We start from the raw sequence: 16480 nt of genomic DNA on the forward strand, positions 1-16480 counted from the left end.
ATAGTATGTGTGGACTGTAGGTACATGACATAGGTATTATGTAGGTAATTGCCCGTCTAAGTACTTTCACCGTACACATTTTTAAATATCCTAATTCACTCAATGTATCAAATGATAAATACAAAATTCCAATAAGATTTTGCATAGTTATTATTTATTGTTTACTTAAGTGTCATTTGTCAGTCAGCAGAATAATATCGTGTGAAAATTTTGAATGTATAATTATGTTAGGTATTTAATCTATTACAAAAATAATCACGTGTGTTATCAATATAGCTAGGCATGATAATGAGAACGTTACGTCGTTACCAGAGATAATTAACATCAACCGAATAATTACTAAACAATTTTAAATTAAATATTTTAATAATTTTCGATCAATTTCGATTCCGTATAGAGATGCAATCTCTCCATCGTCGGACGAATAATCGACAAGCGTCCTGTATCTTAGGAAGCCCGCCCAGAACACCGCCGATATAACCTCCAAATCGTCGTTGCGCCTTATCAAATTTTTATCAATTAAAAAAAAAAATTATTTAGTGCATGTTTTTCGTGTTAGTGAAACTGCGAAAGACTATGGCTTAAGTTCGAAACGAGTACGGCACCGCGAAAAATTTCAGGTTTCTCCTCCAGAAAGGCAGAGACACACGTATCGCCGTTCGCCATGGACGGTGAAGACTTTTTGACGGATCAACAGGTAAATTCATCAATTTTTACAGTCCGGTTCAGCAGTGTGTTCCGATATAGTACTGTATATGTATGGTCTCAAACGATAGAACGTTAGAATCATGGACTCGGATAAATATTAATTCAACTCCGAACGATTGGATCTGATTCATACAAGTCCATCGTTGTCCGCCCCATAACGGAGCATATTTGAGTGATTGTGACGTATGGTAGCATTTTGCCTATATCAATATTTTTGTTTCTAACTTTTTGTACCGTATTTGATCAGTAATGAGTGTAGTTATATGTCATTTATTCTCTGGTTTTGCTTAGGTATCACAATACATATTATTATAATAGTACTTTTCCGATGCTTAAGTTAATGTTGTTAGTGCTGAATTATTACCCTAGCACTTCAACCAACCAATTTTACGGCATAAACTGTTCTCGTGTATACAAATTACTTTAATCTAAAACGTGTATTGTTGTTAGGCTTTTAAACATATTTTTGTTTTACATTTTGCTAAGAGTTATTTTTTCTCAAGACTTAAACTAAACCAATTATTATTTACTTAAATATAAGGTTAATACCTATTAATAAATGTTAATATAAACCTTAGGTATACCTACCAATTATCAAAAGATTATGCTGGATGATTTCAGTTCACTAATATGTTCATATTTAATGAAGTTTCTCTTTCTATGTGTAAATTAATGATCATTTTACTTACATAAATATTTTGACTATCTTCAGACCTAAATCTACTGAATACAGGTTCATACACATACCTAGCTTTATGTTTTAGAAAACTAATAAAACTATGTTTTAAAAACACTTATCAATTTATTTTCTCAGTAATTTGTCTGTCCAATGAGTTATTTGTTGTTAATAAGAGTTTCGTTTCTGATTTGTTTATGATTCTTTCTCAATGAATCTAATGACATAGGTGATGATAGTGTTTCAAATTTAGAGTGTTTGAATTCATAGAAAATATAATAAAGGTTAGAAATAAATCTCTTTGTTTATTTCTAAAATTATATACATTGATAGTTAAAAATCTATTTTGTCTATTTTGCTTTAAGGTATGTGTTTATTTTCCTAACGTCAGAAAAGGACTTTTACAAGTTGCCAAATAAAAAAAACATTGTATGTACTGTACTGTGTGATTGTGTATGGTACTTCAAGTCATTTTAAAGTTTATGACTATGTGAAATTAAATTTAATATAACTATTTAGTATTAGCATCATTGGTGCAACTTGTAGGAGAGGGGGGGGTACATAGTATACTTGTACATCCCTAAAATATAAAAGCCTTTTCCTACAATATTTTGAAGTAAATATTAATTTTATTTATTTATTAACATTAAGTGAAACCCCCAACGGATAGATAATGAGTAAGGCTCGGATTTTAAAGGAAATGCTTCTTTTATATATTCAAGATAGAAATCTAATTATTATACATAAATTCGTTTCACGTCAATCTGATTCCAAATAAACGAATTTATTTTAGCTTTTTTTTGTGTAAATGCTTTTTTTGCTTTTTTATTGCTTTTTTCAGTTATTCTAACTGTGATATTTTTATATGTCTGTTATGCTATAAAAATAAACATTAATACTATACTGTGTGGCGTTTCATCAAACGAAATTAACTATCATGGGTTTGATTTAAACGAAACCTCTTGCATGAAGTATGCACCAATCACTTCAGTCAATGTAGAGCGTTCGTTTTCTATGTATAAAAACATCTTCTCAGATAATAGAGTCAGTTTCACTTCCGAAAATCTTGCCAAATACATAGTAGTAAATTCTTTTTTTAATTTAAATTAATTTTTCAATTTTTTTTTGTTCAGTTTTATAAATTATAACTAATTATTCATGTTAATTTTTAGTCATGCTTTTTTAAAACAATTTTGTGCTTTTTTTGTTATTTATTATGCTTTAAAATCCGAGCCCTAATAATGAGGTACAGAAATACATAAGCGTAGAACATAATGATTACAGCATACATACAATTTAAATTAATAATAAATACAAAAATATTGTACTATAATATTGTATATTTTATAGATATGATATATTATATATATAGAGGAGTATAGATAATAACTTACTAACCTCACCATTATGTTTCCAGCTATAACATAAAAATAATCTTTAATTTTTTAATATTGAATAGAATTGGTCACAGTAATATAATTATTTGTGGCTTAATAATTATAATATACTGACAAAATAACTTTGAACACAATTTAATGACATCTTTTTTTATCTATGGCCTATGGTTGTGGGTGTATTTATATTGTTTTCATGTTTATAATTTGTTATAAACGTACAATACAAGTAAATTGTTAAATTGTGTTGTTTACAAATTTCTTATGGATTTTTATTATGAAACACAAACATTTTAATGTTTATATTATTTTTAATATTATCTATTACTTATATTATATTATAATGCACCTCAGTACTCTTAAAATGAGATAAACGATCTAGGACCTAAGTCTTCCAGTATCAAGTAACATTATTTCAAATCAGTCCTCAACTGAATGCAAATAATTTTAATAGCATTATTGACTTAAATAATTGAGAAAGAAGACGTTATCCTGAATAAGCAGTAACTTAAATAAATACAATTTACTGGACAGAAAAATAATGTTATGATAGCTATGACAATTTTATTTTGCAAAGCTGGCTACTTTTGCTTATGTTAAAATATAGTCCACAAACATACATTTGAAATTATTTTTAATTTATACATAAGGGAAAGGGATCGTGGTTTTTACAATTTGTGCACCTTCAAAAATATTTGTCTAGTTGTAACTATGATTAATATGAATATTTAATAATTAAACAAAAGTTTATAATGTTTTATTAATACATATTTGATAATTGGATGACTTATGTAATTTTACTCTGTTACAATTTTGTTTTGTATGTTAACATTGTTAATACATTTATTGAAAAAAAAAATTATTATCAGTACATTACCAGCTTATAATTTTAATATAAAACTAAACTAATACTATAGTAAAAACCTTTTAAACAAAAAAAATATTATAATGTTATGCTATCTGGTGTTTAAGTTAGCAAAATGCAAGTGCTTATATATACTCACTAAATATATTTAATCTATTCAATTTTTATTTTGAATTTTAAACTAATAATTGTTATTATATAGGCAAAGTTTGATGATGATTTTGAAGAAGAAATTTACGATGAAGACAAATATGATGCTCTTAATGATGAGACTTTTGGAAATGATATGTCAGGTAATATTGTATATGATGAAAATAGTATATTTTGTATGATAAATTAGATGTTTGATATTTTAAAATACATTTTCACCTATAAAAATGTGTATTTAATTTTGTTAATCTATGAATATTTATAGTATGATAACATTGGGAACTATTTTTTATGTTTATCCTATTTTTATGAATAAAAATATAATTTATATGAAATAATTTCCAACTTCTTGTTATTTTGTTGTTTATTAGAAGTAATTAATTCACAAAGGAATTCATATTATACTTTGTGAATTGTTTAAATATGTTGTGATTTCAAGTTACAAACTTGACACACTTTTTTAATTTTTGTTATTAAATATTTATTCTTATAGACGGTGATTGGGAAGCTGATCATGAAAAATATGCTCAATATGATGAAGTTATAAAAAAAAAATGGCCTGATGAAACAGTAAGTTAAATTATATTGTTTGTATTTATTTAAAAAGTTGGTACATTATTAAACATATCTTCATTATTTTTATCAGTTTAAACATTATGAGTGTATTATGAAAAATATTATATTTGTTTCATAAACATGTATAATAATATGTTAGAACTCCGGTTTCAGTTGGAATTTACTAATAGCTGATTAGTAGAGATTCCTCGAACAAATTTTGTTATATTAAATAATAATGTTAATTTTGAATAATGTCTAGTCATTTTACGTGATAGATCAGTGGTGTCTTAACTTTTGTGAAGACTAGGCCCCATCAATTTTAATAATTATATATTAAAATATAATATACAATTAATTTATGATTTTGGAATTAAAGTGAAGGCATTAATATTTATTGTGGGCCACGGGTTGGGTACCTCTGTGATAGATGATTTAAATCTTTTCAAAAGGACAATATACCCATATTTGTTCTTAGTCGTTCAAGTGTAAAACATATATTATAAAATCCATGCTTAGCAGCTCATATTTAACTTCGTTAGCTTTAATATTTAAGTGAATTGACTTTTATGAAATCTAATCTGTGTTTGTGTGTAGGTTTTTTTACAATAATTCAATTTTTTGTGAAGTTTTGGGTATATAATAAAGTGCAGTTTAAAAATACTCATAACTTGCATACAAATGGAATTGTCGTAAAAAAACAACATATGAACATAGATAAAGTACTTACTATTAAGTTTCATAATTGGTTGATTCATTTTAATATTAATTCTAGCAAAGTTAAACATGAACTGCTGATTTTTTACATGTTATATTACACAGTTGTAAGATGAAGACAACAAATACAGATGTAATGTCTTCTTAATGTAGGTTATGTACAATATACCTATATTTTAAAGTTTAATCATATTATATTATAAACTATGTTATCTTTTTCAATTTATTGTTATGTACCTAATTAATTAATTTAATTTTCTGTATAATATTTCTATTTGAACTTAAAATATCAGTATAAATAATTATGCCTTTTAAAGTAAACAATTTAATAAATTGAAACTAATTTTAATTAATTAAAATGTTTAATTTTAATAGGAAGTCAATGATTATTTATCTAATTCAATTCCATCCGATCCAAATGTTTTCACCGAGTCTTTGAAAACATTACCAGATCTAGAAAGAGAACTTAGACAATTACACACATTTAACCACCAATATGAAGTACCGGTAATTATGTTAATATAAGTAAACCACTGCAAATAAATTGTCTTTGCTTGTAAAATAATGTTACCTATACATTTCGCTAATATATTTGTTAATTATTAATTACTTTCAGCCTTTACCATTACCTTTCCAATATCAAAATAATTTTAATTTTGTTAATCAAAATTATGGTATTAATCTACCAAGTAATAGTTGTGGTCCAATTAGAAGACCAATTCCAGTTCAAGGCTCAAATCCTATACCACGAGTAAATAATTGCATGCTCTAAGAATTGACTAGTTATATTTATTTTATAATTTTGTTTGCCTTTTCACCAATTGTTATTATTTATTATTAAATTGGTTTAGCGTAGTAAACAGTATGCTTAGTAAATTACGTATAAACGTATAATATATAATGTGCTTTAATTAACATGTTGACTGTTATGTGACCACAGGTATCTGCATAGTATCAGAATATAACAGTAATTTTACAAACGCTGGAAGTTACACCTTATTATTATTATATTCTATATAAGCTGTGATGATCACATTTATTTGTGAATGTGAATATTTTCTATGGTATCGGACTTAGTAATGAATTAATGAATATTTTAAAATATCGGTATAGAAGAGAAAATTTTACTTAGAATGATTTAAATGCATAAAAGTTGTCTTAAATAGATTATGTATGTACAATTAAAATGTATCAAATATCACTATAAAATAATAAAAAATAGATTGTGACTATAAGAAAAACAACGATGCAACAGTCATATAACAGTTAATATGATAATTTTAAGTAATAACCCTTATAACCCTGGCAATGGGTATTTTTTCAAAGCTTGCTTCTGTATTAAATAATATAATTGTATAACTATTAGACATGTTTTGTTAAATATAGAAATATAATTCTGACTTGTTTTATAAATGTAGATTTATATATATATATATATATATCATTTTTGAATTTGAATTTAAATATTTCACTTATATTAATAAATTTAATGTTTGTATTGTATATATATGTATTGATATTCCGTCACAATAATTGAAACTAGCAAGTATAATATACTATGTAAATATTGTGCCAACTAAATAAATTAGATATTTTCTATTTGTTTCATCGGTGATTGGTTGCTTTTTGTACTTATCTGTGTATAACTACTTTATAAATACTTATTTTTTTTTGTTTTATACTAATGTATAAAATAATAATAATTCAAATATTACAGTGTATGTTAATTAATTTTAGATAATGTAATTCTAAGTCAATAAAACACTTTTAATAGCAATTTATACTATCAGCATCCCATCATTTACTTTAATAAATTAATAAGCATACAATTAAAACTATTTAAATTGTTAAATGACCCAAATACTGGATTTTCAATTTGATATGTTCCTAATAATAATTTTTATTGATACAAAGCCTTAGATATTTTGGCATACTGATAATTTAATAGGCTGCTATTATATTCCATTTAAAATGAGATTGTTCCATTTTTGAGCATATGTCTCATTTGTTCTGATAAACTTTAAATGGAATGCTTATGTGTATAAAAGAAAAAAAAACTTGTACACAAAATAAAATATAAAGAACAATATTTTTTCAGTTTTATAATGAATTATTGAAACTAAAATCAAAAGGCATAATTGTATTTACATTAGTTTTTGTATAACAAGTGTTAAGTTCCAATGAACAATTATCAGCAATAAATATAAAAATATGTCATATTGACATATTTTAAAGTGTAATTCAGAACCTAAATTACCGTCATATTTTCCACAACTTATGTAACAAGTATACATGAACTCTAATCAAGTCTCACATTTTTATAAATATAAAAATGATTTAACAAATTTTGGGTTTTTTTTAGAGTTAAGCCAAAATTATTTCTCCTTTTTTATGTGTAAGGTCACACTATATGATATATTTAACTACTAAAATTGGAGAGAATGGATGGTTCTAGTTTTACCACTAAGACTTTAATCTTTTCTTCAATAAAGTTGTTTAGATATTTTTTAAAGATAATTGGTTTTTGATTTTATTAAGTATTGACTACTTTTTATAGAATACAAATTAAAAAATTTTTAAATCTTATTTAAATTATATGAATACAAATATTAATGATTAATAATATTGTATTTGGTTATGATTTTTAGCCACAAATATATGTATGCATGAGTGCATGACTAGTTTTGCAATATTTTTTAATAATTGTATTGCAAGTTATCAATGTTGTTAAAATTGTACGTAATTAACATGTTAATTGTAAAACTAACTCATTGTTTCATAGAATGTTTTCAACGCACCTCCTGGGTTCAGAGATGTAAATGTAAATGGACATATAGATGATATTTTGACTAAACCTCCACCAAAAGTCATTTCATCAGCAATAAGTGTAGCTGACTTGGAAAGACAATTGGTATTTGTTATTTTATTTAAAAACATAATATTTTAATATATTAATAGGATTGGGATTTTGATGCCTTAGAAATGTGGTTAAAATGCTTTTTTATGTTAAAACCAACTTAATTCAATAAATTTAAATTTGCTTAAAATTATAGTAGCCAAGTAATCTGAATTATATTTTTATAACATATGGTATATTATGGAAAAGCCATTAGAAATAAAAATGTAAAAAAAAATTTGATCATGAATAATGTAGGTACTTATGTGAATTGTATACATAATGTAAAACGGATCAAAATCCCAACACTATTCAATGATAAACATAACCAACGTTGACACCTCTATGTGTATATTTTTGATTTAAATGTATTTTATGTTTTTATGTATTAATTTTATGTTATAATTAGATAGTTGTTTCTGTAAATCTTAATATCTATGTACACAATCTATAACAAAAAATATTATTTTGTAATTAAAATCAAGTTTTATTTTTACTGTTGATATGAAAATAACAGGTACTTTAGAAGGATATAATTAATTTTTAATATTGTTTATAGATCGATGCTGTAAAAGTAAGTCCAACTTACAACCGTCCTGTGCCAGAAGTAAACCAAGGATATTTACCTTTTTCTCCGTATTATAAACGTGAAGTTCCCCAGTACAATTTATCAAACGTTCGTGTTGTAACAAAAAGTAATTTATTTTGCATCATAATTTTACTCTTTAATTTGGTTTTTCTTAATAAAGCTATTTTATGTCATTTTTTATTATAACGCCGTAATATTTATAATATAGTATAATAATTAAGGCTCAAATATTGTAGAAGTTACTCCATGCTCTTTATTTATAGCAAATTAAACTGAAACCAATTTTATACAATGATGAAAAAAAATTAAAATTTTTATGCATATTCTGTAATTTTTTTTAAAAAAAATGCATATTTCCTTATTTTTGTCTAACTTAATTAAATTTTTTTTTATTACTTTATGTATTTTATACTTAATTGTTTAAAATAGATATTTTAATTTTCTTAAGATTTGTAAAAAGTAATAAAAGCCATAACTTATGTATAATGCCATTTTTTTGTTAGGGCTGTGCTTGTTGTGGCATAATGTGTTACAATTTTTATCCAACTAGTTTTTCTTTATTAAACTTCATTAATATTATAGATATTTTTGATGAAATTATAATGTAATATACTAGTAAAGTAATTATAATGTAATCATAGGCGTAGGCGCGTATTCAGACCTTTTTTCGGTGTATTCATGAAGTCTACAGTAAACCATACACTATAATAAATTTAACGTAACTAGTACCATTAATTATAAGTATTTAGTATTAGTATATATAGTACTAGTATTTATAATTAATGCTTGTACTGTATGTATAGGTCATCAGCACGTTTGTACATTTTATGGCAGGCAAATAAAACATAGATTTAATAGGAGTTCCAAAATACACCCTGCTACTTTACCATATGGTATACATACTTATGCATTTAGGGTATGCAGTAGCAATATTTTTTTTTTTACTCATTCAATACATTATTTGTTTGTATATTTTAAATTTATTATGTGCATATTTTATCAATTTTAAATTGTATAACTTCCAAGCCCTAAGAATATTAATTACTGATTTGTCTTTTAAATAACATTACTGTTTTTTGATTTCAGATTTTCCAAGGAATAATAATAATGTTCCAAGAAATCTTATAAATAATGTTAAAAGATTTAATAACAACATGGGCTATCAAAATTTTCCTAAAATGGTTAGTTATATAATGATTTTTTTTTTAAATTAGTGAAGCATAAACTTATATAATATCATTACTAACAATTTTGGGTTCTAAATTCATCAAGCCAGTAGTAGTTATTAAGAAAATGTTATTCACATGATATATTATTACAAATTTATTTTGTTCCAGAAGAATTACACATTTGATGAGCAGTCAGATTTCACTGATTATGGTGCTGGGTTTATGACAGTGAGAGAAAAACATTGGTTAGCTGGAATACAAACAATCCAGTTTCATAATAGTAACCCATTGGAAGAAGATTACTATTTTACGGTTAGCAAAAAAATACAGTGATCACTAACTGAACTACTGGTTATTTTTAAAAATATCAAGTTTAATTAGTTTTTTATATTTAATCGTTTTAAACATGTTATATATTCATATTAGATAATAATAGATTTTTTTTAATAATTCTGAAATAGACAAATATAATCAAGTTTCTTATAGAATAAAATATTTTATTTCAACTTTAAATAGTAGCAATTGTTTTGTATTTAGTTGATAAAAATATAATGTTTAGTATCTGAGAATAATTTATTAAGTAAAAAAAAGAAAGTTGTAAGAAAACATTTAATATGGTAATTTAACATGTTTATAATGATAAATATGTAATTAAACTTAATATTAAAAAAAAAAATTAGGTACTTTTGGGTATTTTAACAATATATTTTATAATTTGCAGATGTATCAAAAACGTCATCATGGTTCAAGTGGACCAAAACCCAACAGTAATTTTCATCAAGCAGATACCCAATCCAGATTTAACAATTCATATACACAATTACACTTTGAGAATTCTTTAGGAAAAGTCCTGGTATGTTACTTTTATCGATGTCCCAAATTATAATAAATGTTAAATATATTAACAATTAATATTTATTATTAATTACAATCTTTTAAGAAGATTTCTAATTAACCATTTTTTTAAAAAATTGAAAATTAATTGATATTCTAAAATAATTAAAAATATTCATATATATTATTTAATCTAATTTTAAAAACTAATCTTAACTACAAAAAGGGATTTACTATTTTTCAACAATGTATGTTGAAAATAGTCAATTAAGTTTAACCTTATAAATTCTTCTCTTTATGATATCAATGCCCAGTAATATATAACTATTAAATTATAACTTTTTTGTAACATTTTATTAACATTTAATGATTTAATTTTTTAAGCATCTTATCTACTTGAGATAGAAAAAAAATCAGCATTTTTCATTTAATAATAGCTAATATACATGTTTTTATTTCATGTAGTGGAAAATTGTAATTTTTTAATTGTTCATTAATTTAATTTCTATTATTTAAATTGTGTTTTTATGTTGTATATATTTTTAGATTGGTAGTGTGATAACTCCAAGAAAGATGATTGATATAGAAACAAATGACTTTGCACCCTCTTCTGCATCCTCAACAGACCGAGCTGTAGTTGCCCAAAAAAATTCAAAACAAATTCTTTTAGAAATTGAACATGTAAGTTAAATTATATTTTATAAATATTTGTATAAAGTATTCGTAAAAAATAAAATGTATTGTTCTTCAGATGTATATACCACTACTGAAAATAGAACAAACGTATTATGCAATAAGGAACAAAGCACAAGCAGCACCTACTGTACAACAATACATTGATGAACTAACGGAAATCTTGTCAAACCACTTACATCACTTAGTATCATATGTGACTATACGTAAAGGAAAAGTAAGCAATGCATTAGTATTTAAACTAGCAAAAATCAATTTATTTTTATAATTATGATTGATGAGTTTATGGCATCATAGAAAACTTATGAATTTATTTGTCTGTTTTATTTGGTTACTAGCAATTGGTACACAGAATTTTACCCCATCTCAAAAACCCATCATTTTTATGGAGTGTATTTTTCGGTCCTTCGATTTGTACAATAATTTCAAAAGATAATGAAGATCAATTATTATTACTTTTCTTACCGTACATAAGACAATGGATATTTTGTTTATGTCTTACTGAATTAAATCAAATTGCGGAATATTTAATGAAAAATCTTTCATACGTTTTGATAAGTGTTGTAAGTACAGACATATATTTTCAGTTTTATTAGATAATAATAATAATAATAATAATAATTTAAACAAATGGCTTTAAAAAATTGCAAAATTTGAATATTGTGATAATATTCACTTATTATTATATTATTAAAATATATATTTGCTTTTAGTTTGGCATATCAGTTATAGCAAATATGATTGAACGAGCAGAAGAAGTTCGACCCACAACAGAACGTAAAGTATTGAAACAATGGAGTATTTTCATTAGCAATGTTATATGTGTTGGTTCAGAAAATACAATACAAAGACCAGTAATTGGTTTGGACAAAAAAATTATAGAACAGCATCTCACATATTTACCGTTAGATCAATCTGTTACATTAGAAAAAAGATTAAACCTTGTACAAAGAATTAGTTTCTTGGGTGACACAACTAAGAAATAATCATTCATGACAAGCATGATTTTACTTTTATGTAAGTAACAAAGATCACCATTATCACTGCATAGAACTATACCACAATGGATAAATTTCTTTGAGAACATCGGGGAAAATTGTAATCTCTCTTGCACTTTATTTTATAGATATCTAAACGTTTATGTGTAAATAATGTTGGAAGTTTTTTGACTGAAAACTGTTTTATTGTATTAACTTTGTTAATATTACCGTGCATCATAAAACACTTAAGATTTTGCTAGGTTAACTATACATTTGTCACCATTAAACTTGGTGTATTTTTTTTCATATTTACCTTTTATTTGTTCCCAACTCATTAATACTTAGTAAAATATGAAACAATTTCTTATTATAATTAGTTAATTTTCATATTGGTAATCATTTTTATCAAAGTATAATTTTAATTTTGCTTTAAACTTATTTTTTATTAATATTATGAATACTTATTTTTATATTAATGTCGTTCCAATGATAATATTAATTAAAGGAACAATTTTTTTTATATAATTTCTATTAATTATTTTCAAGAAAAGTAATTTAATTTAATATACTAATCAATTTAATAATTCCTACATTTTTTTTTTTAACTTAATTTATTCTATAAAATGACCTATTATAATTTTATTTAAAATGGAATTATCTAATTAATAACTTTTAAATTATGAAATATGTGTATGAAATATTTACTATTAAATAATTCGAGCACTAAATATTTGGTAATTTATAGTGGGTATGAATCCTATACATTTACTGATAAGTTGCAATACTTATGGTAACTGATTGTGCAAGTTATTAAAGGAAAATAATTTAAGTACCTATATAGTTATTATGTGCAATTTCAAATTAAATTTACCCCTATCATTATATTTGGGTTTTTAATTATTTATTAATTTAATAAAATGTATCTTTAATACTAAAATAGGCAATTTTAAACAACTGACCATACATTAAATAATTTTTTATCATTATGTCAATATTACATTTATGTATAAAAAAATATTGTTAAATAAAATAATGGTAGTGTAGAATAAATTATTATAAAATATGTAGATCATATACTTAGAAATTATTAAATTAAATTGTGTTAAATTATGGTTTTTTTTTTTTAATTTTAAAAACCCTAAAGAATTTTAAAAAATATATCTAAAATATTATCGCCATTGATGTATTGTAATATTTATATAAAATCGAGTGATTTTCATTATATAATATATTATTTTAAAAAGTCTCCCTATATTGTAATTAAATGTTGCTTAGTGAATTTTTTTATTTCTTTTTTTGCATATGTATAGAATATATATATGCTAATGTTGTATCATTTGTTTTTACCATTTTTTTTTTTTAATGTAATATTGGAAAATTCTCTTGATACACTCTGTGGATGTAATATATAAGTATATATAAATTATGTGTAATAAAATTTAGTTTATTTATATGTCTATTTGTATAATTATTTTAGAATTTGTTATATGTAAAATTCAAAAAATAAAAAATAAAAATGTATTGTTTTTAACTTCCTAATCACAATATTGTTTGTTTTATTGAATTGGATACATTTTGTTGCCAATGCATTAAGGGGTTTACTGTAGCTTGAGGTACGTCAGTTTATGAAAATACAATAATTGTCGAATTTTAGATACAGAATGAAGTATTAAAAATTAGAAAACTTATAATATGTTGGTAAAATAAATTCCGATTATAAATTGTATAAATTTAAACTTCAACATTTTATTTTTATTTAGTATATTATATTCAATATAATTTGTATACATAATTAACAGACATTTTTGGTATTAAAATAAATATCAATTTAACTATATACCAATAATTATTTACAGCTGATAATTTATACAAATTTTAAATTCAATAGAGATAGTCTCAGTGGTAGATTTGTTAATTGGAAGGATAAGCAACTACCTGATGTGTAAACTTTTGTAGTATTAAAAAAAAAAATGTATTCATATAAAAATAAAGGTTAGAAAATGTATTATTTTACATTTGTGAAATATAATTGCAATTTTTTGTATAGTCATATTACATAAAAGTAATCGGTAATTCTTATGAGCACTATATGGAAAATAGTTATTGATAATGTTAAAATTATAAAGGTAGATTAAATGGGCCACATCATCAGATGTCAGTACTGTTATGTATAGGGATCAGAAGTTGTAGGATTGCATATTGCTCTGTATGCTCTCAATTTATAGCAGATCTAGCTAGAAATCTGAAGTATTAAATTGCGAGTTAAAAAATTGAAAATGCATATTTTGCCAATTTTAGCTAAAAATGTGCATATTTTATACGCATCATGCATATTTCATATTTTTCTAAAAAAATTGATTTTTTTTCTTCTTAACCTGTATATTTAAATTTATATTAAATTAAACTTAACAGGTATTAGAAAACATTTTTATTTTTTCGTAATTTAAAAATACTGAATAAATATTTTCAATTTTATTTTCAGCTCAATAAGATGTCAAAATGCCAACCATATATCATTTTTTTTAAATTATAAATAGTTTTTATGTATATTATTAATTTATTGCTACATCTGATGTATTTTATTTTTGGAATTTAGAATAATTTTTTTGCATATTTTGCCTTTTTTAGCTCCTACAACTTCTGAGCCCTAGTTAAGTATATTATTTAAGGTTGAATTTATATTGACAATTCCGATAGTATTATCTTTATCATGAACTGTTTTATTCGAAAGGTCACAATCTTCGACCATATCAACTAATAGACATGGCTTATCATATGCTTGTATAGGCATTTATGTAGCCATCATGTTTAGTGATATGTAGTAAACAGACAACATAACATTTCAATTAATTACTCAAATGATTCATTATAATAAGTATTATATTTAAAATGAATGAGAACATTTTTTGTAACATTAAATGTATATTTTTAGAAACCTTAATCAAGATTCTCAAATAGATTTAACAAAAACTTGCACAAAATGTAAAAGGTACCTGTATTGGAAATTTTACCGAGAATGATATGTTAACACCCGAGAATAGAAAAAGTTTTTAAAATTAACAATAAAAAAACTTGTTGTTAAAAAGAAGAATATTAAAAAACTTCAACAATCCAAACGTCATCTTATAAAAAAAATCAAAGACTTGAATTAATTTGTTAGTCATCTTAAAACCAAAAGTATGATATCTGAAGAAGTCTCAACTATACTAAGGGTAATTTGAAAATTAATTAATTTTTTTCTAATATTATGTTTATTGTTACCTACTTACCTAGGATATATTTAAAATGATATGTATTTAAGTAGATAATGTGTATTAAAATTAATGTTTTTATTTGTATTTTAAATTATTTTAGCTATGGATATAACACCTCTGACCATATAAACTAATTGATGAACTGTATTATTTTTATAGTATGTTGATATTGTAGAAAAATTGTATAATGATTTGTTTTTTTTTTAAACTAAGCTATCTTTAAAATTAGTGTTTATTATATTTATATATTATAATATATACTTAATTAGTTTATAGTTTATTTCATAGTGTATAATATAGATTATTACCCCCTCAGTTTACTTAACAATTATATCCTTTAGTTATAACTAAACTAATTAATTCTTTCAGATCATTTAGTCTTATTTAATTTAGTTAATTACTCTTTAGTGATTTTTAAATATTTTATATAATATATATAATCCATTTATATTGTTACTTTTTTGAAAGTGCATTATTTTTATCCAAACCAAAATAACATTTTAAACTTTTTACATTTTTAAATGTATGAATATATTAAATATATAATCTATAAGATTTAATAAATATCTGAATAAGAGTAGGTGTACCGATAATTGTAAAAAATAAAATAAATAAATAAAAATAGAAGCACGGTGCGGGGGCAGTCATACACTGTCCAATGTTTCTAGCTCTCGAATGGACGACTGCCTGCTCTCTTGGAGATAAAGGTCATATCCTACACACAGAAATATGTATTCCCATAACCTACAGTAACAAACATAAGAATCCCACAACTAATGGCCTGAGTAGTTATCAAGGGTAAATTAAAAATAATAAATAAATATAGTAGTTAAAAAATTCAAATGAATTTCCTTATATTTAATATTTAGAATATTTTAGAGGAATTATAGTAACTTGTTTAATTATAATAAGAACTGCAAATTTTTGAGTTCCTACAGCCTAAAAAAGTTGAATTTGTCTCAGCTTATATTATATGTGCTAAACCATAAATTACACAATA

The 16480-nt window shown here is 23.7% G+C and overlaps 1 protein-coding gene across 3 annotated transcripts; it reads left to right on the top strand.

Annotated features, from left to right (window-relative positions):
• The first annotated feature begins 514 nt into the window (after nt 1–514).
• On the top strand, nt 515–12518 carry LOC132926666 (protein PAT1 homolog 1). 3 transcript variants are annotated; one of them, XM_060991047.1, is made up of 14 exons: nt 517–697; nt 3846–3936; nt 4287–4363; nt 5441–5572; nt 5682–5816; nt 7848–7976; nt 8521–8656; nt 9637–9731; nt 9888–10031; nt 10441–10572; nt 11100–11234; nt 11305–11463; nt 11585–11809; nt 11960–12518. In XM_060991047.1, the coding sequence occupies exons 1-14, from the start codon at nt 665–667 to the stop codon at nt 12230–12232; spliced, it is 1896 nt and encodes a 631-aa protein (XP_060847030.1). In that variant the 5' UTR covers nt 517–664; the 3' UTR covers nt 12233–12518. The 3 variants fall into 3 exon arrangements, with proteins under 3 accessions (XP_060847034.1, XP_060847030.1, XP_060847033.1); XM_060991050.1 differs by having other exon boundaries at nt 9891–10031; XM_060991051.1 differs by lacking the exon at nt 7848–7976 and having other exon boundaries at nt 515–697.
• Nucleotides 12519–16480: the final 3962 nt, after the last annotated feature.

This window comes from Rhopalosiphum padi, chromosome 3, assembly GCF_020882245.1.
Source record: "Rhopalosiphum padi isolate XX-2018 chromosome 3, ASM2088224v1, whole genome shotgun sequence".
Taxonomy (NCBI): Eukaryota; Metazoa; Arthropoda; class Insecta; order Hemiptera; family Aphididae; genus Rhopalosiphum; species Rhopalosiphum padi.

Coding starts and splice junctions, on each gene's coding strand:
- LOC132926666 (XM_060991047.1), top strand. CDS start 665: ATGGACGGTGAAGACTTTTTGACGGATCAACAG. Junction 5,573..5,681: donor ACCACCAATATGAAGTACCG/GTAATTATGTTA, acceptor AATTACTTTCAG/CCTTTACCATTACCTTTCCA. Junction 11,464..11,584: donor TGACTATACGTAAAGGAAAA/GTAAGCAATGCA, acceptor TTTGGTTACTAG/CAATTGGTACACAGAATTTT.